The 21,220-nt window shown below is 48.6% G+C and overlaps 11 protein-coding genes across 11 annotated transcripts; 8 read left to right on the top strand and 3 right to left on the bottom strand.

Annotated features, from left to right (window-relative positions):
• Position 1: 1 nt before the first annotated feature.
• N7500_004978 (uncharacterized protein) lies at positions 2–2,635 on the top strand (the record flags this gene model as incomplete). The annotated part of the gene is made up of 1 exon (XM_056676123.1): positions 2–2,635. The coding sequence occupies one exon, from the start codon at positions 2–4 to the stop codon at positions 2,633–2,635; it is 2,634 nt and encodes an 877-aa protein (XP_056531123.1).
• Positions 2,636–5,066: 2,431 nt separating this feature from the next.
• Positions 5,067–5,302, top strand: N7500_004977 (uncharacterized protein; the record flags this gene model as incomplete). The annotated part of the gene is made up of 2 exons (XM_056676122.1): positions 5,067–5,199; positions 5,250–5,302. 2 exons carry the CDS (start codon positions 5,067–5,069, stop codon positions 5,300–5,302), a joined length of 186 nt encoding a protein of 61 aa, XP_056531122.1.
• Positions 5,303–5,658: 356 nt separating this feature from the next.
• On the top strand, positions 5,659–6,168 carry N7500_004976 (uncharacterized protein; the record flags this gene model as incomplete). The annotated part of the gene is made up of 3 exons (XM_056676121.1): positions 5,659–5,696; positions 5,742–5,937; positions 5,983–6,168. 3 exons carry the CDS (start codon positions 5,659–5,661, stop codon positions 6,166–6,168), a joined length of 420 nt encoding a protein of 139 aa, XP_056531121.1.
• Positions 6,169–6,391: 223 nt separating this feature from the next.
• N7500_004975 (NudC domain-containing protein) lies at positions 6,392–7,197 on the top strand (the record flags this gene model as incomplete). The annotated part of the gene is made up of 3 exons (XM_056676120.1): positions 6,392–6,637; positions 6,732–7,053; positions 7,166–7,197. 3 exons carry the CDS (start codon positions 6,392–6,394, stop codon positions 7,195–7,197), a joined length of 600 nt encoding a protein of 199 aa, XP_056531120.1.
• A 572-nt stretch (positions 7,198–7,769) lies between these two features.
• Positions 7,770–9,310, top strand: N7500_004974 (Zn(II)2Cys6 transcription factor domain-containing protein; the record flags this gene model as incomplete). The annotated part of the gene is made up of 4 exons (XM_056676119.1): positions 7,770–7,976; positions 8,028–8,399; positions 8,520–9,222; positions 9,264–9,310. The coding sequence occupies 4 exons, from the start codon at positions 7,770–7,772 to the stop codon at positions 9,308–9,310; spliced, it is 1,329 nt and encodes a 442-aa protein (XP_056531119.1).
• Positions 9,311–9,946: 636 nt separating this feature from the next.
• N7500_004973 (uncharacterized protein) lies at positions 9,947–10,591 on the bottom strand (the record flags this gene model as incomplete). Its single annotated transcript, XM_056676118.1, has 1 exon — positions 9,947–10,591. One exon carries the CDS (start codon positions 10,589–10,591, stop codon positions 9,947–9,949), a length of 645 nt encoding a protein of 214 aa, XP_056531118.1.
• A 1,308-nt stretch (positions 10,592–11,899) lies between these two features.
• On the top strand, positions 11,900–13,069 carry N7500_004972 (tRNA(Thr) (cytosine(32)-N(3))-methyltransferase; the record flags this gene model as incomplete). The annotated part of the gene is made up of 1 exon (XM_056676117.1): positions 11,900–13,069. The coding sequence occupies one exon, from the start codon at positions 11,900–11,902 to the stop codon at positions 13,067–13,069; it is 1,170 nt and encodes a 389-aa protein (XP_056531117.1).
• A 1,083-nt stretch (positions 13,070–14,152) lies between these two features.
• N7500_004971 (hemolysin III family protein) lies at positions 14,153–15,694 on the bottom strand (the record flags this gene model as incomplete). Its single annotated transcript, XM_056676116.1, has 3 exons — positions 14,153–15,307; positions 15,361–15,477; positions 15,542–15,694. The coding sequence occupies 3 exons, from the start codon at positions 15,692–15,694 to the stop codon at positions 14,153–14,155; spliced, it is 1,425 nt and encodes a 474-aa protein (XP_056531116.1).
• Positions 15,695–16,007: 313 nt separating this feature from the next.
• N7500_004970 (uncharacterized protein) lies at positions 16,008–16,789 on the top strand (the record flags this gene model as incomplete). The annotated part of the gene is made up of 3 exons (XM_056676115.1): positions 16,008–16,363; positions 16,439–16,682; positions 16,748–16,789. 3 exons carry the CDS (start codon positions 16,008–16,010, stop codon positions 16,787–16,789), a joined length of 642 nt encoding a protein of 213 aa, XP_056531115.1.
• A 790-nt stretch (positions 16,790–17,579) lies between these two features.
• PIG-S (GPI-anchored transamidase GPI17) lies at positions 17,580–19,001 on the top strand (the record flags this gene model as incomplete). Its single annotated transcript, XM_056676114.1, has 1 exon — positions 17,580–19,001. The coding sequence occupies one exon, from the start codon at positions 17,580–17,582 to the stop codon at positions 18,999–19,001; it is 1,422 nt and encodes a 473-aa protein (XP_056531114.1).
• A 357-nt stretch (positions 19,002–19,358) lies between these two features.
• Positions 19,359–20,621, bottom strand: N7500_004968 (uncharacterized protein; the record flags this gene model as incomplete). Its single annotated transcript, XM_056676113.1, has 1 exon — positions 19,359–20,621. The coding sequence occupies one exon, from the start codon at positions 20,619–20,621 to the stop codon at positions 19,359–19,361; it is 1,263 nt and encodes a 420-aa protein (XP_056531113.1).
• Between the last annotated feature and the right edge of the window lie 599 nt (positions 20,622–21,220).

The following is a 21,220-nucleotide window of genomic DNA, read 5'->3' as shown; positions in this document are numbered from 1 at the left end:
TATGAAGAATCACGGTCTTGAAAGCATGGCTAGGGGGGATGTTGCTGGTGAGGACCCAGCGTCGTACCCGACGGTGCTGGAAAATGCCTTGCAACACTTTGTTATCCCAGAAGAACGAACCCTGTCCACTTTTGAGCGAGTGATAACAACAAATGCACCCATATTCGAGTCTCTGTTACTCCAGATTCCGACCGATACTATTATAAAGCTGTATCACACTTCACATTACCTCCGTACGTTCCTTCGATCATATCCGACCGCATGGAAGTCGCTCTCCTTTCGCCTACAATTTCCTTCAAGCACCTTACCCAATCCTCAAATCAATGACCCAAGCATCGCCGAGACAGCCCCCGCGCGTCAATCGCGACCTTATGCCCTAGATATGTTCCTGATGAATGTGGTGATTCCATTCAGTAGGTGTTTGAAAAGCCTAGAATTGGATAACACGGCCATTTCGGGAGAGAACTTGACCTCGACTGTACTGCATTCACGTCGGGAAACACTGGTACATCTCTCTGTTCGAGGTTGCAAGAATGTGTCTTTGAAATATCACATCGTTCCTTTCTTGACCATGTTCGCGCTGCAATTTGAGATTGACATGGAGAGTCACACCGGTAGTTCTCCCGGAATGAAACGACTTGCTCTCAAGAGTATCTACGCCTACCGATGTCGTCACCACAGAAGACGTCCTTATCTCTCATCTTCACTGATGCGGAAAGACGCTGACGCGGAATCGACTCATGAACTTGTCAATATCTGTCACAAGCTAGACATCTGGACTGACACCGCTTGGTGCACCACACCTGCTGGCAGATGCGCTCGCAGAGCCGGTTATGTCAAATCGAGATTCCCGCATGGAGCAGGGTCGCCCGAAGTTTGGGTAGTTTTTGATCGACTCTGGAGATCTAAAAATTGGATCGGCCCAACTGAGTCTGAGACGCCCCAGCCACACGTATACGATGGAAAGCTGTGGGAGAATCGCGATACTGGACTATATGGCGAGGCATTAGGAACGGGTGAAGGTCTCGACTGGGGTGAAGGCAAAATGACGCCTGCCCATCTGCGCCGAAGTCATACCCAATTCGTTGACAACATCCGTTGTGACAACTGCCTCGAGGATATCTCGGAGCGATGTGAGCATTGTAGCGTCTTAATGCACTGTGTCGGATGCCGTAAAACACTCTGTGCGAGCTGTGCCCACGAACGGCCATATCTTCACAGAAGCACACCGTCTTCTGAAAAAACCCAGAATGCATCGGATTCCTTCTGGTGGGCACCTGGGGCTACACACTCTCCAGGCTCAATGCATGACCCCGTGGATATTGTTGCAAATTCCAACCAAGCCCATGGTACAGGGATGGACCCACCGCCTATCCTTAATTTCCATTGGTGCTGCACCAAACCTGACCTCTCTGGGGGAGGCGGGATTAGCATTGGGCCACGCAATGGTGAGGTGGATCAGGTACGGGCTGTCCCTTTGCCCCGTGGCCAAGGCTGGGAGGACCTAGAGTACACCGTCAGTGAATGGAGCAAGACATTCCCCAAGTATGCATATGGGGATCCGAGCAAGCCGGACTATTCGCTTGAGACGGGCCACCTGGCGATGATGAAGTGGCTGCTGGGACCGCCTAATCGGGAAGTCTCACCGTGCCCGCGTAACCTATGCCAAGGATGTTACGATTCACCACAGTGGAAGGTGCATTGCAAGAGTTGTTCCAAGCCTCTCTGCATTGAGCATGATCTCCGCGGGCTTCGATTAAGGATCTGCGGCTACCGGGACCTCGAGACGGAAAAGCAAACTATTCAAAATCGATTCGCTGCAAATCTTTCGGGGTCTCTCCTTTCAAGCCTTCCCGAATACGACGACCTACTATTCAGAGGTCAACAGCTTCTTGACTCGACAAATAAAAGCTTCATTGACGATTCACGTCAAGATAGCATGGATGAGGAAAATACGCCCGAATCACACCCCGGTGATCAGTCGGCTCCGATTTCCTTCTTTTCCAACCAACCATCTCGCTCATTTTCGGCCCCTGCATCTGACCATTCTTCCCCTCCGTCATCATCATCTTCCACCTTCTTTGATTCGCCGACATTTGAACCTCCAAGATGGCAAGGTTGCCAATCTTTCTTCTGCCCCCCGACTGATCCTATCACCGGGACCAGGGATATCAGAGGCGGTATCAGGGATGCACATCCCAGATGCCCCAGCTATCTGCGAGAATGCAAAGGCTGCAAGGTGTATGTGTGCGCGGACTGCATCTATACCCACCCACCCTGCAAATGCTCGTATTGCGAGGAAAACTACTTGTGCCCTAATTGCATGACCGACCGCCCTCGTGACAGCTTGTGCCGCCGCCGCCATGAGGAAAGAGCGCAGCGTGACCGCAAATGGAAAAAGGAAATGCAGCTGCTCGAAGCCATCTTGGAGCTTAAAGTGGCTAACGAGCAGGCTGAATTTGCAGGCGAGTTCTTTGACCTTGTTGAGAGGCGCAATAGTCTACCCTCGGGGACGCTGGTCCCCTTTGATAATGGGATTGCCGATCTTTCCGAAGGGGACATTGCAGCAGCGGAAATATCCGCCTCGCACTTTGAACCCGATGACCTTGAGTGGTTCCTCCAAGAGTCTCGTTAGTCCAAGGCACTGCTCACCGTCTCTAATTCGGACTTTTGCCCTTTCGTGGCTACCAAGGTCTTTTTTCCACTTTGCTTTTTTGTTTCTTTTTTTTTTCTTTCAGTTTCTTCAGCGATCTCATATCCTGGCGTCATAGGGGGATCTACTCGTATGAAATCTTACCGCAATCTACCGCAGCGGGATCAATATCACGGTGTTCTAACTCGGTGTTGTACCGAATGAAATGGATCGGCGCATTGTCACACCTTTTTTTTTTTTTTTTTTTTGCTTCTGCCACTCGACCCCTCTTTCAAACCGGACTGAGGCTACAGTTAGTGACATGGGTCACACCATTTACCCGGCCGTTCCTCGGGAAGGGCTTACCGCGTTGACATAAATGGTCAATGGATCCAGGCACCAGCGCCAGGGCTGACGATGTGTTCGTTCTGTTTACTTTCATTCTTTGGATTAGGGGACTGGATGGCCTGGTAGGTGACTGTGAATGAATGTGCACTTCTATGGACCATGTAATGAGGGGCATATTCAAAGAATCAGGTATTATCCTACCATCTGCTCTTCTACTTGGCTCATTATCCTTGTAGTCTTACACCAATGATGGTACGTTCCTTGGACTAGTTCAACCCTTGGACCCTTGGCGAGTCCAAGGTTGTATAAACAATGGCGCCACACCCCCGGACAACCCATGGGAGCCAGTAATAATGCACCACATGCGTTGGAACAATACTTACTCCGTAAAGATAACGGGCTAGTCTAATCTAAGCACATTAAAGCATCGTCATCCGTCAGCTGGGGGAAGAAGCAAAGACCCCCCCCCGATCAAATAAGAAAACCCCACGATCGGATACCCGAACCTAGCGCCTGAAGAACAGCCCAATTACGATTTCATCATCTGACGTGACATCGACCAAAGCACCAAAAGTACCATAGCGCCCCCAGAACGTGTCGGGTCGTAGATGGGTAGAGGGATGCGGTCAACGACAACGGCCATGACACAGCGCTAGCGTATGCAAACCACGTGGATTCTTGAAATGCAACGTCTACGGCTCTGCACGTCCCGGGGCTCTTATCGGCGGTGAATACCCTGCTGGAACCAATAAGATTTGAACTAACGTGGGTAGTGATTGGGCTCTGCAGGGCCTCCAACTAGAGTTGGGCGCCTAGATGTATTTTTTTTTTTTCACCCAGAAATTTGTTTATATTGCTACGTAGGTCCGTACAACATAGAGATAATACCAATTATGGAGTAATACGGAGATAGATCTTCCGTTGATCCCAGAATATAGATCAAAGTATTAGGGTGGATCGGACGATCACTTGGGAACCGTGGAACAATCCAGTTCTACCCGCTTCCCCGGGGCCCCTTTTCATGATATTTTATATCATTACTCCGTGCTCCGTGCTCCGTACTCTGTACATATACAATGTATTGTATGTTTTATACAAGAGTAGACGGTCGTATAGGTGGCCTGATGATATCGAAAGGGCTCTTAGGTAATCATTCCAACAATCTCCCTAGTTACCTAGTTACAACATAGGTATGTAGCGGTCTTTTGAGTCAGCTTCTCAGATATTCTTCATAGATATCTGAGGATAATTTTTCCCCTTCCAAATTTATACTTGGGCAGAAAAATGCGGGACGACATACATTATGCAAGAGCATATTTATTTTTTTTATCTTTATATTTTACTCTTATTCTTATTCTTCCATATGATACGTACTATGTATCCATTCCACCCCTTAAAAGCATCCTAAGATATCCGATCGGCTGGCGCGGATGTAGCATCCTAGACCCGATTGGGTACGGGACAACTTCGGTATTCTGGAAGTAATCCTATTAGTAGAGACAAGACATATTTGGAATGTTAGTGGCGAGTACGGAGCAGAGTACAGACTGTATGTATGTGTATGTAGGGTTTAAGTACCGTACGCTAGGTCCCGTTTCTATCTGACATCATAATCCAGTAGACATATGTAGCTAGTTTCTCAAGGGGTATAAATAATAAAAAAAAGGCGCTAATTTCAGCTTGAACCCGTCACAATCGGCCTCACCAATAAGATGCGATCGATATTTGCTCCTTTTTTTTCATATTTTTCATGGGCGCAAGGCTAAGTGGTCCGATCTCCCGTTCATTTAGGCTCCAGACAAGATGTCGGTGAATGCGTTCTTGACCTTTAGACGCGTGACCGGTCTATTTCCGAAGCAAACATCATTTGACAGGGGTTGTTATATTATTGGGGAGTTTTTATTTTGGATTTTTCTGAAAGAGTAATATGAACAGGGTTTCTAGAAATTTAATTTAATTTTCTTAGTTGCGTTGTTTATATAAAGCCTTTGCTGTCGCACGTCTATTTGACTTTAACCAACTCCAGACTTTCAACCATCTTCCCCTGAAACCTATACCATTTACAACTTCCTACTTCATATTCATCATGGATAAAGTCAAGACACCCAAGGAGGAACCTCAAGAGAAGACCGAGGATCAGCCCATGACTGTTGAAGAGTACCAGAGGAAATGGGACCAGATGCTTCAAGACACCGCAAAGCAGATCGACAAGATTCGAGGTGAGTGGTAATGTGACATATGCAGAGGAGAGGACTGACAGCTATCATAGAAAATGAGCTAGCGAGGAGGTCAAATAGTAACAATCAAACGGAGCAGCGTTGATTAACGCCACTTGATTATTGTGACCGTCTATGCAAGTCGTGGGGTTTATTGAAAACCGAGCTTCTGATGCTTGCTTTTTTTTTCTTTTCTTTTTTTTTCTCCCCTCCATGGATGATGAGAGCATTGGGGATGGGATCCGATGGTGTTTTTTTTTTTTTTTTTGGGAGTACATTATACCTCGAAGCTTTGGCAATTTGTTCCAAGGCATGCATGAGAATACTATTTTCCTTACATCTTAGAGACACTCTATGGGATGTAAACAAAAAGCAAAGAGAGAGCCTCAAGTGGGGTGGTACATGGGGTTGCAAGGTTTCCTTGATATCTGCACTGTCCAATCTCCTTTTGAGCTGCATGTCATGGATGCCGCTAATGATCAGGTCGCTCGACCATCCTTGTAGGTTGTCCCAAAACGGTAGGAGACATACCCTAACACCACTAGGCCACTTGACGTCGTGGCTCACAATACCACCGTGATACTGAGCGGTGTGCTTCTGGGAGCACTGCTTGCGTTTGTTGCTTCTCACCTGGGCTGGCTGCGCCACCATGTTCACCTGAATGACCGGTTGGTCAATGCAATATTTCCTCTTGGGCCGCAATTCTTCTTCTTTACATTGCCTCTATGGTTTATTGTGGCGGTACCTCCTGCTTTGCGATTTTCCGGTATGAATATCTATATATAGAGTGACGTGAAGGCAACTAGTCTGACTTATCCAGCATTCATTAGGGAATACAGTACTGCAATTTATCAGTCAGATGGACACCCGGAGTACAATGCCATTGAGATCACCCCAGCTCAAATGACCGAGACACCAGATGTTGACAAAGTTGAACTTTGCACTGTCACCGTGTTTCAGATTATGCAATGAGATGGACATCAAAGATTCATACAAGCCCATTGTACGAAGTAAAGAGATCGGTGTAGAGGCGATTAGGGCTGGCGGCAAAAGCGCCAACGGTAGAAAAAGCCCCGTCTCCACATCTTTCCGTTTTGGGTTTTGCTTTTGGCTCCCTCAATTATCAACCGTATACCTCCACCCTTACACCGTCTGCCCAACCCCCTTACTCCATTTCTCTTTCTGACCTGCCATCATGTCCGCCGATCTTGACCGGGATCCGTCCCCCGCCGACCTAGCCGAACGCGAACGCGAGAACAAGGAGCGTAAAGCCCGCGAGGATGCCGAACAGGCTCAGCTTCCCTACAAGTGGACACAAACTATCCGTGATCTGGATGTGACAGCACCAATTCCTAGTAACATCAAGGGTCGCGACTTGGATGTGCTGTTGACCAAGAACAAAATCCGCGTCGCGATCAAGGGACAGGAACCCCTCATCGAGGTATGTTGTCCCCACTCACGGAGATTACATCGTCCACTCTAAATCAACACATCAACTCCAACAGCCCAGCTAACCACCCCATTTTCCTATCCAGGGCGACCTCCCCCACCCCATCCTTGTCGACGAATCCTCTTGGACACTCGAGACTACCCCGACCCCGCCCGGCAAGGAAATCAACATCCACCTCGATAAGGTCAACAAGGTCGAATGGTGGCCTCATGTGGTGACCACCGCTCCTAAGATCGATGTCACCAAGATTACGCCCGAGAACTCTAGCCTAAGCGATCTGGACGGCCAGACTCGCGCCATGGTCGAGAAGATGATGTATGATCAGCGACAGAAGGAGATGGGTGGTCCCAGTAGCGACGAGCAAAAGAAGATGGAATTGCTGAAGAAGTTCCAGGCTGAGCATCCCGGTAAGTTCAATATTGTGATTGTCCTCTGCTATCCCTCGCTAGGCAATTTTGCCAATTCCTAGGGACAAGTGCATTCTGTGGTTCTTATATGTTGCTAACCGTGATTTTACAGAGATGGATTTCTCGAATGCAAAGATGGGCTAAACCCACTATTAGTATTCAACGAAACATAACTCTTCGTTCTCTATGCAAAAAAAAAAAAAAAAAGAGAGTATCAATATATGAAGTATGAGTTATACGCATGGAGCTCTTCGATGAATGATGAATTGCATGGCGTTTCTCGAAATCAATTTCCAAAATTTGGTATGGGTATCCATTTTATATATTTCTGAAAGTAGATGTCTCTTATTCACTTCCGTGATCAAATTATTGCTTCGGGCCATTCTGCCAAGCGACAAATACGAGAATTACCTAATCGGGGAAAGTGATCGGGCGTTCGAGTCGATCTTCCCTCTCGCCTCTCTCGGCTACCACATGGCAGTTCGTCACGACGCATGAAGTGATCGGACTGGTTGAAACAAAGCGCAGTTCACATACCTGAGCCTCCAACCGTTGCTTTGTGCCCAGCCTGAATCTCAGCCGCAGAACTATATCGCATTCCAATATCTTGACACCTTGAGGAACCCGAGCTTTCTTCCCACAATCTCCAGCGCAAATCTGGTTCAACAGATCATCGGGAGATCACCTCGGGTGTCAAATTCATACCCTAAAGAACAATGGACGATATGCAGCCTAAAGCCCAATCCCGGCCATACTTGTCTAGGCACGTGCCGGGACAGAATATGGTCTTTCGGATCCCGAACTACAAATCAAAGGACTCCCTAGCGTGTGGGCCCGAACAGTCGGACCAGGTGTATCATTCCCGCCGATCCCATCGGAAATCCCGCGCCGGCTGTGTGAACTGTAAGCAACGAAGAATCAAGGTACTTCGGACACCCCCATTATCATTCATCGGCTGATAATGATTGCTGTAGTGCGATGAAGTTAAACCCCATTGTCTTCGATGCAAAAAATATGGTATCGAGTGTGACTACTCGAGCCAGCCAGCCCGACCTCACAAGGCCAAGAACATCGTTTCCAAATTTACTAAAATCAGCCCTGAGCTATTATCGATTGATTCCCAAGCTTCTTCAATGTCTTTAATGGTGGTCGCGGACAAGCTGAAAGAATTACTACATCCACCTCCTGCTACCGGTACCAAGCTGCCGAGATTACTCACAGATGCCACAGCATCAGCCCGCACTATCGAAGCACTGCATCATTTCCACAAAGGCCCAGCCTTTGCAACCGAAAGCCAAACGCCTCTTCGAATAGTAATGGGTAAAGTCGTTGAACTTGCCTTTGAAGTAAGCCCATTTATACTTTATCTAGACCCCCTCTCTATAACCGCCTTCATTATATCCCAACAAGACACACTCCTACGACCTACCTAATACAACCTCAAACTAACTCCCTACTAACACCAGACCCCCTTTCTCATGCACGCCATCATAGCAGCCGCGACAAGCCACCTCTGTACTCTCCTCCCCGACAGCAGGGACTACCGCCTAGCAGAAGCCTACCACTGGCAACAAACAATCAACCAATACTCCACCGAAGTCTCCAAAGCTATAACCCACCAGAACATGGACCAGCTCTATTCCGCCTGCATGATGATCAGCATGCACTCCTTCCTCCAAAAAAACTTCAACCCGCGCACCTCCTTCGTCTTCACCACAGACCCAACAGCCCTAACCTGGCTCCGCCTCCAAGCCGGCCTGCGCTACCTACTCGAGCGCACGCTGCCCTGGCTCCGGCAGAGTATATGGTGGACGGTATTCATGGAATCGCGGGCTCCATCTCTGAATTTTGAAGATAAGCGCCCTGGTCGTGTGGGTCTTGATCCAGATTTGGCGGATTTGTGTAGGATCAGCGATGAGACGACTATTGAGTCGAACCCGTGTTTGTGGCCTTTGCGGATGCTCATGGGATTGTTGCCGTTTGAGAGGACGACTGGTAGCTTTCAAGTCTATAATACATGGATGGGAAGGCTGGAGAATCCGTTCTATGAGTGTTTGCTTAGGAAGGAGCCGCGTGCGCTGGTTCTGCTAGCTTGGTGGCTGGGGCTTATGTGTTATGTGGAGGAATGGTGGGTTGAGATGAGGGTTCGCTCGGAGTGTACGGCTATCTGTATGTTTCTTGAGGATAGTTGTGATCCGCTGGTTTTGAAGTTGTTGGAGTTTCCAGCGTCGTGTTGTGGGTATTTGCTCAGACATGAGCAAGAGAGGGTCCTTGACTTGAATTGATGTTGGTTTGGGTCGAGTTGGTTTCAATCTTGGATTTGTTGCATTTATACCCTTTTTTTGTTAGCTGATTGCCAACCTACGTATATAGCCAAGTGGCTTTGTCGAGAATTTGTAGCGATGAAGCTAGTTGTGGAGTATTTGATTCATGGAAATGTATTAATGCATTCGTTTATCATAATTGTTACATTATGTATATCTGCCAGGATGCGAGCGAGCACTCAGGTAATCGATGATCTCGATAGAGTGTTCTCCTGCATCAATGATAGTCGAGTATGTGCAAATCAATATTAAGTATCCAAAGCTATCCCAGAAGAGACCCCCAGAAGAGATCCCCTTCTATACCAAGTCCCAGTCATGTCATGAATATTCGATCAGTTTCCGTAAATGATCTCGTCGCGTAATGTGCAATAAAAGAAGAGAGAGCACCAAAAAAAAAAGAAGAAAAAAAAAGCATAGCAATGCAGTAATGGGGCAAAAAGAAACGTAAATCCACAATAGACGATTCCAGATCGCCTAGATCAAAGATCGTGATGGCAAAAAATTAAACAGGTAGCTCATAAGCAAAGGGCAGCAGGAAAATATTTCCGCAATGATTAAACGAGGCTGTATCACCGGCTCTCCCAAGAAGCCCGACGGTGACGACGAATGGACCGGTCATCTTCCTCGGAGTATGTAGGTCCAGTCCGCGAGCCGTTCATGCGGGCAGCGGGAGGCGGATTAATGATGACCGCCATAGCGGAAGATATAGACATGGACCGCGAGCGACACAACGCTACTGAGTGACGGGGGGAGTACGGCGGCGGTGGAGTATCCCTCGTTGCGGTTGAGGTGTTGCCGTAACTGCTTGGAAAGGAAATGGCCGATGAACTATCGGAGGTTACATCTTCGTCGTAATGATTGGCGTTCTTTTCATCATGGGGGTAGGAGTTCTGAGAATCAGAGGAAATAGGTGGATCGCGCATATGAGATTCTAGAGTCTTCTCGTGGAGGCTCATTGGACGGGCTGTGTACTGCGGGAGAGGGACCACGCTGGAATAGCCCCCATCCTCCGAGTCAGAGGGCGGGGGTCCGTGCCCATGGCCCCCGGTTGGAGATGCCGAGCGAAAGAATTCTCCTTGCGTAGAAAGCGTATAGCTTCCTGTCTGGATATTGTTGGTGTTGGGTCTTTGGCTCATCATCTCTGGGGATGAATGGGACTGAGAGGGCTTCTCGTCTTGGGCGAAGCACCCGCAAAGTGCCGAGAGGAAAGACATGGCTCAATGAGGTGTCTGCTTTTTTAATTGACAGCAGAAAAGCCAATAGTGGGCTGACTATAGCAAGAGAAGTTGGCCCGTGAGCAGTGCAAGAAAAAGCTCTGGACAAGAACTATCGTATGAGCACTTCGGGTGTTGAGCCTCAAACGCTATAGTGGGCTGAACCCCACTTGCGTCGATAAACCCCACAACCGATAAACAGGGAGAATTGGAATCAAGTCTGAATCTATACGGAGCAGGAATATATGTTATAAAGAAAAGAAGAAGATGAGGGGTGAAAGAAAGGCCAGATGAGAGCTGACCCGGGCAAGGCACCCGCAGGCATCCAGATTTCCCAAAAGTCTAATTGGCCCGGATAAGATACTGTGAATGCCTGAGGCACACATCCATTCATCGTTGTCAATGAATGTAAGTACTAGCTCATATGCTAGAAATGGTGGAGATTCCCAAGAGCCTGAGTCATGTAATCGTAAAAGATAGAAAATGTTATCGATTACCACAGAACAACCATTTGAACAGTATACTTTCACACCCGGAGCATCTTCGGCATCACAATCTGCGCCAGTGACAATTTACCTTTTGGATCATTCCAAGTGCCAAAGGTGTAAAATCAAACAAGCTCGAAGAGGGCTGAGTTTTGCCGGGCTAGCATTGTGGTAAACGAGGTGATACGTATACTCCAAATATTCTCGAGACACCAGTGTACACAAGCTCCGAATCAATTTAGCCCAAGAAGAAACCTCACTAGAACCAGTAAGTCTCCTTTTAGTTTATTAATAGTTGAAATCCAAATATCGGATTGAGAAGGATACCTACCTCAGGTACCTAGGTGTCTGCTTGATTAAAGTTCGATGAGCCTCATACTAGAGTTCCACCTGAATTTCTGCAGTGTTACCTTATACGACAGCCCTCATAGCAAGCTGAGTACATGGATAACATTCATAATGAGAGTTATAATGATCTCTCATGAGAATGGCCTTCTATTGATCCCTCAGTAGAGCATCTTGTGCCCACATGGACAGAAAAACCAATAAGTGATAGTCGATAAGATCGGAAAGATAAATTAGGCGGTCTAAGAGAACACCATGTTTGATTGGCTGGAAGGCTAAGTGGACCGAGGGGTAAGAGAATATATGGGCAGAATATAGTCATGTGACTGGAGCACCCCACCAATCGCGTCGCCGCCTGTATTTTTTTTTGTTCTCCCCGCCTTCTCTTCGACGATCACTCACTCGAGCGATAATAATTTCGTTCCATACCTAATTCCAAATCTCGAGTCATCTAGAACTACCTACTTCGTTCAGCATCATGACCGTTGAGCCAAATATCGAGGAAGTGACACAAAATGTCGAGCCTCCTCAGGTCGCCCCTCATCGTTCCCACGATCCTGCAAACAACATGAAACGGACCGATCCCTTCCAATTCGGCTCACGATACCTTGAGAAGGGTGATGATGTTTTTGAGTTCAATGCTTGGGACCATGTCGAACCAGATGACGAATTTAAAGCCTTCGCCGAGACCCAATATGCGAGACAGCGCGAAACACGCGTGTCGGACTTTGATCGCAATCGATTCAACAACGACCCCGCCAAGTGGTGGGATCTTTTCTATAAGAACAACACATCCAACTTCTTCAAGGACCGCAAGTGGCTGCGCCAAGAATTCCCAATCCTCGCTGAAGTGACACAGAAGGACGCCGGTCCCCAGGTCGTCTTGGAGGTTGGCGCAGGAGCCGGAAACACCGCCTTCCCATTGCTGGCTAACAATGAAAATGAGCACCTGAAGGTCCATGCATGTGATTTTTCCAAGTATGCTGTGAAGGTCATGCGCGAGAGCGAACTCTACAACGAGAAATACATGTCCGCTGATGTTTGGGACGCATCTGCCGTGCCTAACGAGAACGGCGACTCTCTTCCGCCTGGCCTGACAGAAGGCTCTGTCGACGTTGTGATTTTAATCTTCATCTTCTCTGCCCTGGCCCCTAACCAGTGGGACCATGCAATTCGCAATATCTATCGTCTCTTGAAGCCCGGTGGCCGTGTGTTGTTCCGCGATTACGGCCGTGGCGACCTCGCCCAAGTGCGATTCAAGAAGGGTCGATACATGGCCGAGAATTTCTATATTCGAGGTGACGGCACCCGCGTTTACTTCTTCGAAAAGGACCAACTCGTTGACATGTGGAGTACCTGGAGCGCGGAAAACGGCTTGCAGATTCCCATTGGTGATGAGAACCCTACCGAAGACGCGTCCGAGAAAAAGACAGATGAGGCCCAGCCCGCAGAAGAGCTGTCTGCAGAGACCAAACAATTGGCAAAGGATAATGGAGCGTTCGAGGTCCTTAAAATGGGAGCCGACCGTCGGTTGATTGTCAACCGTGGGACTAAACAAAAAATGTACCGCTGCTGGATGCAGGGCAACTTCCGGAAGCGCGGTGGACCTGAGACTGAGGTTGAGGTTGCCACCGAGAACACCCAATAAAGTCTCGAACCACCAGTTCTGCAATGGTCATCTCGGATGGCCATAAAGCTTCACCAAAGTCTCAGCCATAAACAGACGATTGATTGTTCATAACAATCATGACTGTGATAGTCTTTCCCCGTCGTTCAACCTTGATCTCGCGATTTCCGCTATGCATCGACTCAAATCGTGTTTTTGGGTGCATCTCAAAAGCACGAGATCGACACCGACATATCATGCTGTTTGGGCAGCTCCAAGGGGGAAAAAACTAGAGTAGCTAGCACCTTCAGCGCGATGAGGCAATGACTTGGATTGCGGTTTATATAGGGCCATGCCTTGATGATGGCGTTACGAATGTACGACACACACATTAGATCATGTCATTAATCTGCACATACACTCAAGGAACAATACCTATCATGTAGAGAACCATCGCAAGATACTGACGTAGAAACTCAGCTCTTCTGTTCACGTAAACAATTTACCACAAGGATGCCATATCCATGGATAGTTTTTTTTCATAGTAATCGGAAGGACAATCAAGCATATTGATTTGTAATTGATTGATGCGTAACTGATGGTATAAGGCCCGGTGGACTTGATAATCAATGAAAGGGAGATTATAGAATTTGTGGAAACCGACGTCTTCATTTTATCCAAATATTGACAAGGTTGGTCTGCAAGAAATAGATTCCTGATGTGCAGCAAACGTGTCAGAAGTAAATACCGAATAACCGAATTTTTTGTCCACACCCTACGCTGTATCTAGACAGATAAGAATTGCGCCAATAAGGGGAACAGAGAGGCACTGGAGTTATGTACAAGCCAATGCTCTAAGAATCGAAGAAATAGAAAATCAGGAGGAACTCCATCCATGCAGGCAAAATGGGCATCAACGGAGACAAAGGTCCCGTAGAAAGAGATAAAAAATTTCGTTGCAAGGGACCATAGCAAGTCGTGAGCTGCAGCAAGCTGCAGGCCTAATCGTCTAATCGCTATATGTTGAAAAGCGCAACTATGTACCACATGAGATTTGTTCGTGAGCAAACGCAAAGAGCAAACAACAATGCAGAGAGATTTATGCATGTATGTTGGAAGGTATTTTCACAGTGTCATATTCGGACACTCGCCTTGGGCGCGCTGGAAGGCTCCTGCGAACAAGTCCTGCATGGCGTGGTAGTGGAAAAAGATACCGCCCAAGACAGCGACGTGCCAGATGTTGTGGCTGCCACCAACGTAATCAAAAAGACCTGGCTTCCAGCGCTCAGGAACCTTGGAGGCGTAGACACAGGCACCGACAAAATACACCAAGACGCTCTTCACGACCGGTGCATAGAAATACATGGTCCATGAGAAACCACGTGTATAAGAGAGCTGAGCGATGGGCGAGAAACCAGTGAGCGCAAGGGTCACATAGAAGCCCACACGGGCCCAAGCCATATCGTGGCGGTTGAAGGTTGGGTGCCACGGTAGAATGATGCCACCGATGCCAAATGACATGGTAAGCAGAATATATGTCCAGCGGGAAAAAGGCTCGCAATAGAAAGCAGTGTACTCAGTCGTCACAATCGAGGCAGCAACCAGCATGGAGATTCCAGTGTAGTCCACACAAGCGAACCGTTCCATCAATGACTGCGAAGCAATACTGTTCATAGTATGCCAGATACAGCTGCAGACTAGACACTTGCATGCAGCAAAGAAGAAAACGGCAGCGATTGTGATGTCGGACTTGGAGCTCAGATGGAAATTGGTGTGAAGCGGGTAGAAATAAAAGGCGATGGCTAGGACGATGACGAGGCCGATCACATGAGACCAGATGTTGAACAGCTCATTCGAATACGTGAAGACGGACGAGAGACATTCCACCTTGGAAGTTGTAAATCGGTAGCCATTGATGATGTGTGGGTTAACACGCCATGGATGAGGAAGTTCATCGTAGTTGATTAACCGCTTCTCCTGGGCTAGTCGGATAGCCTCTTCGACAGTATCTCGGAGTGTATCGCGAGTCCGGCGGGCACGCTCCATACCCTCGTCGACAATTTCCCGGGCATGGACCAAGCCCGAATCCATCGCTTTCCACCCGTCATCGATAGTTCCGTAGATACCGCGATCGCGAACCGCATGTACTTTGTTCTCGAGTTCGACCAAGAATGACTCCATCAACCGCACACCGGCTTGCGCCTTTTGTTCCAGAGTCTCCTTTGTCATTAGAGCTTCATTGTATCCATCCTCAAGGGTTTCAACCAGTATTTTGGCGCGCTTTTTGCCACTTCCCATCAACTCCCCGAGGCGAGGGAACATTGATCTCTCACGGCCTCCAGCGTAGCATAGCCTCGTTTCAGACTGGCATCGACCTGCATCATATGGGATTTCCGATATTGCTCGATCCATTGCATCCGACGTTCCAGTTCGGCCAGGAAGAGTTCGACCTAGATCTTAGTTAGACACACCCGTTACCCGGAGATGTTTTCCACCAATAAGGCATGTACACACCCTGATGAAAACCGCATCTGCATCTTGATAGTCGCACGAGAGTTTTCTAGAAGAATGGAATGAATGCCTGCGCCGATCACGAAGAATCCCAGCATCCTCGTCCGGGGACGCAATAGCAGACGTGAATGCCTCGGGATAAGTATCCACCGCCATTGTAGCAGCGCAAGCCATGGGGGTGTAGTTTGAGATATCACCCCTTAATGAAATGCCATATGGTGGGAGTTGATCAAAAGAAGAACAACTCTTTGGAAAGGAAATTCAAGGAATGAGGGGCACATTAAAGGAGAGGGAAACGGGTGAAATTCGGGCTGAGGGAAAAAAGGGCGCCCCAACCACACAAAATCCCCAACTTCTGGAGCCAATCCATTCCCGCCTCAACCGTCTCGTTTCCGTTTGATCTTTTGCCACCCGTAATCATCGGATTTAGATCTTTCAGGTCATCTACATCTATTGGATCATTTACATTATGGCAATCAGTGATATTGTCGCCGATGAGTCGCTTTTACCAGTGCTTCAGACTAGCGCTGAGACTTTGGCCCAGTGTCAGCAACTCCTCACCATATTAAATCCCGATACCCTACCCAACGATGGCGCCAAGCTCCGAGAATTATCCCTAGCGGCATCCAAGCAACAGAAAGTCCTATTCGCACTATTGGCCCAACTTCGTGGTCAGAATCGGGACGCCATATTTCGCGTGCGTGACACCAAGCAATCGACTGCAGAGGCTCGACAAGAAATCGACCGGTTACATCTTCAGCTTCAGAACTTGTACTATGAACAGAAGCACCTGACAGGTGAAATTGCGGCATGTGAGGCCTATGAGTATGTGACTCTGATTTCCTACCCATGACGCTCTCATTTTCTCTTGGCGGAGAACTGACATATCCACTGCAACAGTCACAAGTATCTATCTCTCCCTTTGATTCCGGTCGAGGAATTCTTGGAGCTTCACCCCGAACATCGCGACTCCAGTGAACATGACCTCATGATCGCCCGCATCGAACATGAGCATGCTGAGCGAGAGAAGCTGGAACAAGCGCGGCAAGAGCTTCTGAAGCGAAAGCAGGGCTTAATCGCCGAGAATAAGAAAAGGAAGAACGATCTTGCGAACCTCGACCAAGATCTCGAAAAATTCATTGATGTATGTTATCCCGCTTGCTCAGGTCTACCTTTGATGTGGTTGCTAATCAGTTCCATGATGTATAGGCTGCTAAGCCGATTCAAAGGATCTTCGAGAAGGAATACTAGACATTGCATGTGGAGGTACAGCAGTGAGGTCTGGCCTTTTGACTGCTACATCGGATCGGCGTTACTGGGCAATATACCCTTGTTTTTTTAGGTGATTTCAAAGTATGGAGTACTACTAGTCGATAATGACATACTAAGCCTTTTATGGTCTCTCTTTCAAAAAACGCCGAATTGAACGCACAGTCCGGAATGAGACTTGGAGTACGAATTACAGCATGTCCAAAACAATTAAATAAGGTAACATGAAATTACAAGTTCAGATAGAAAATATGTGTCTATTCCAATGCTGCATGTAGTTGGACTTGTGTCGCTCCAATGCGGCCTAGGTGGTCCCTGGCTTCTCCGCCCGGCTATCAACTTCCCCCAAGTCAACAATCAACTTCATAAACACCCCCTTCTTTGATGCTCTGATTTAGAGCACAAAGCATGTCCCGGCGATGACGACCAAAACAGGAGACCAGGAGTCTCCTCAGGCTTCGGCCTCTCAAGTCGACCAACCCAGCGTCCACCGCGCTCCGCCCCCCAGAGACCCCGGCCGCCCTCCAAACGCGATTTCGGGTGATAGCAGCCTTTTGGGCCGTAATTATATTCCTTGGATTCCCGATATGGTGGAAAACAACATCAATCTACCGGGCGTCTCTCCCCATCGAGGAGATGGTGGATTGGGCTGATGGCAAGGTACGGCTTGTGAAGTCGCTTTTGGCTTGGGGGACTTGATAGATGCTAATAATGGTCTTGACAGGCGTGTCGACCTGTTTTCCCTTTGGAAATTCATCTTGCGACACCTTCAATGCAATATTTCGAGGCCCAGCATCTCCTCCGCACGACACAACATACTCTCGATGATCTCAACGAGTTCGCAGCCCATCACCTCCGACTTAAGTTGACCAACAGTAGTACAACGGCAGTTGATAATAGCGAAGAACCCCTCGAAAATGTCCAATACTCTGCAGAAGAGACAGCGGATACTGCATTAACCGTCCGATTACTGCCCCGGGATGGCCTAGCAGGCCCTTCGTCAGAGCTCCATGCAGCTGCGACGCAGCTCGATATCTTCTACCCGCCGAGCCAGGTCCCCGTACCATCCTCCTCCAACTCCCCCCTCTCTACTTTCATTGCGGCGGAGCTACAGCGATTGTATGGAGAGGAGAAGGCTACTATAGCGCACATCTTGTCGGGAAACACCGCTGGGCTTGACTCGACTTCACCACAACTCGCCGAAGATATCGACCGAAGACTGCGCCGATCGATGAAATATGCTGAAACCTACCACCTCTCTTTTTCACTTTTCACCCCCAAATTTGAACCTTCCTCGTGGGACATCGAGGCCGCGGTGAAGGAATACGTCTCGCCCCTCCTGCAGGCATTATCTCCTATCAGCAATTTCACTGTCGACACGCAAGTACAGCTCTATGCAAACTTTGCGCCCACTGCGCCGAAGCCTGAGTATGATGAAACCGAGGCGGCATGGACACTGAAGAAAGAAGATCTAAGTGCCTTCGTCAATGCTGCCGAGTGGCCGCTGAACCCGAGCATCGGCAATGGCCCGACGATCAATTTCATCCTCTATGTCCCAGACCCCTCGCAGTCTCCACTCATTGTCAAGGAAAACCGCGCGTCTAGCTGGATGGTTCCCCAATGGGGCGGGGTTTTCCTCCTTAACCCGCCGCTTTCCAATACCGAGCAAGGTGGCCTGTCCAATCCTTCCCATCTCTCCCAGGACTCTTTGGGTCCTGCATTCATGACATTCTCTCACCAACTCCTCACACTTCTCGGCACTCCAAGCACCCCTGCCTCTCTTCCACTCCGACTTCAGACATCTATCCGCATTCGCGCGGCCACTTTGTTGCTTTCCGCCTCATCAACAATGGGCTCGCTTGCCCGTCTTACTGAGTCTTTACCTTCCATCCCTATCCCGGCAACCGTTGCTACTTCGGTCTCTACCACACTCTCTCATTTGGCTGCCTCATGTGCCCACTTGCGAGAAGGGCGTTTCGGCGCTGCGCTAGCCAGCGCCCGAGTCGCAGAGACAGAAGCTGAGCGCAGTTTCTTCGAGAAGAGCATGGTGGGCCAGGTCTATTTCCCAGATGAACATAAGGTGGCGGTCTATCTGCCTCTTCTGGGCCCAATTGGTGTCCCTCTGGTTGTTGGGTTGCTCAAAGAGCTCAAGAGAATTGCCGCTCGACGCAAGGCGAAGGGGACAGCATCGTAGAGTAATATAAACTCTGCACATTAATGTATTCTAGGAGTTATATACACCCATTGAAACTATTCTTCCTTTTCATGATTGGTCTATATATAAGGTTCTTGAAGATAATACTCTATTTACAGGCATATATATCCAGTAAATTGACCTTGTGGATAAAGCAGCACACAATATTTGAATTAGGTAGAGAATTAATCAGGTATCTAGATAGGCGAAACTAACCCCTCAAAACAAAGTGAAAAACAATGCAAATATGGGTATCATGGTACACGATCAATATGCCAGAGCAACCAAATGCTTAAATCAAGGCGACTGAACGCACAACTTCACCCAACCTGGCGCAACACTCACATCTCTCAACCATCAACGCCCAGGATCCCGGAACGGATTTTCCCGAGAGTCATCATGGGTATTATCAACAACCCGCATCAGACCGCTAAAACTAGTATCCGGCCTAGAAGCAGTACCAGGGTACGGTTCAGGCTCCAAAAAGGTACGAGACTGCGAAAACGACGACTCCGGCGGTGAATAAACCTTGATACTTTCCGTACTTGGCTGACGCTGCCGCGGCGGAGTAAACGGAGCCGCTGGCATAGGAATTGGCACAGGGATAGGCGGCACATCCTTGTCTAGTCGGGGGTTTCCTCTTGGATGACCGGAGAATAGACTCCGCACTCTGCTTCCAGTGCGGTGAATCATCGTGCGGGTGGAGCGTCCTCCTGTAGAAGAGCGCTTGACTCGCGGTGGGCTTCGGAGGAAGTCTGTGCGGTACGAGGTATCGTCTTGGGGGATGGGGTTCGATATGCACAGTATTGCCCCGGAAGAAGAGCGTTGGGTCCAATTAGGCCCCGATTTGCCTTCTTGTATTTCACATTCGTCTTTTCGGGTACGTCGGATACAGAGGGATATTAGGAGAGCGGCGACAGCACCGAGGACGGCACCTGGGAAGAAGCCTGCTGCGATAGCCCCAGGTGGGAAGGAGGGACATGAACTTGATAGTGCTGCGCATGTTGTGGAGTTTGCGGAATTTTCGGATGAGGGAGACGGCACGGGTGTGATAGTTGCCTGGGGAGCTATTGAGCTTGTAGCCGTTGTCGATGACGATGCTGGGTTGGTCGAGGAGCTGGATACAGGTGATGTAGTCGTTGTTGCGGATAATTCTTTGTTGGTAGAGGAGGCGGATACGATCGCTGTTGCCGTTGTGGAAGTTTTTTTGTTCAAAGAGCAAGTTTTGCCTCCTTCGCAGGTGTAGCCAAACGGACAGCACGCATCGCCGCATTTCGGAAGGCTCTCGCCCAGACGGGTTGTCTTTATGACGCTCTCAGGGTAAATGGTGACATCCTGCTGTTGTATATCACATGTGATTGGCGAAATGTAGTTACAGTCTTTACCGGCGGGACAGCAGATAGAGGAGCTGCCCTGGTCTAGACTGATGCAGGTGGAGTCTGAAGGACAGCAGAAATCATTTGAGGCATTTGTACTGCCGCAGCGAGTGTATGAGGTGGGACACGCATCTGAGCTTCTTGGAATAAGATCAAAAGAGTTAGATGCTTGTCCTGGTCGGATGCTGGCCAGAAGAGTCAAGAGCAGTAGAACGGATGGCCGTCCCACTGTTGACCTCGTCATGCTGGTGGTGTGTGTAGGCCGAGAGGGAGGGAGAGGTGTCTCTGACTATCAAAAATAGGAGAGCTTCGCCGAAGAATATAGACTGACAGGTCCCTTGACAGTATCTTCACGTATAACGTGCAAGTCTAGTCGTAAGTAGAAGGACCAACACTGGCGGGAACCTTGACAGAGGTGGATTGAGAATGGCTAACAAATAGCTGACAGACAAGGGCATTGACTGATGCCTGAAACAAAAATCAATCAAAGAACCAAGATATGTCATTTCTTGAAAGGAACTTGGGCACTGCCATCCTCTAGGTCTTGTAGACAAAGAGTACTTGCACGCGCCGGGGCCCTAAAATAGCCATTGGGCTGTTTCAGGGTGTGCAACATGATAAAAATGGCAACAATTTGGGCGCTAAATCATAAATATTTGTTACAGAACCACATGAGACCAGGGGATTGCAGAACGAGGATTGGATGAAGGCCAAAGGGTGCAGAAGAGCACAAGGCGCTTAGAGATGAAGTAGATTTGAACGATTTGATTGGTTGCTGGACCAGGGGTATTACATAACCACACTAGTCCCGATCTGGGAGAACGTCGGGAGGGAAATTCTTCG

This window comes from Penicillium coprophilum (genome assembly GCF_028826855.1).
Source record: "Penicillium coprophilum strain IBT 35676 chromosome Unknown utg000004l_segment0_segment0, whole genome shotgun sequence".
Lineage (NCBI taxonomy): Eukaryota > Fungi > Ascomycota > Eurotiomycetes > Eurotiales > Aspergillaceae > Penicillium > Penicillium coprophilum.
The sequence above is the reverse complement of the archived record's forward strand: the minus strand, read 5'-3'. Positions and strand labels throughout refer to the sequence as shown.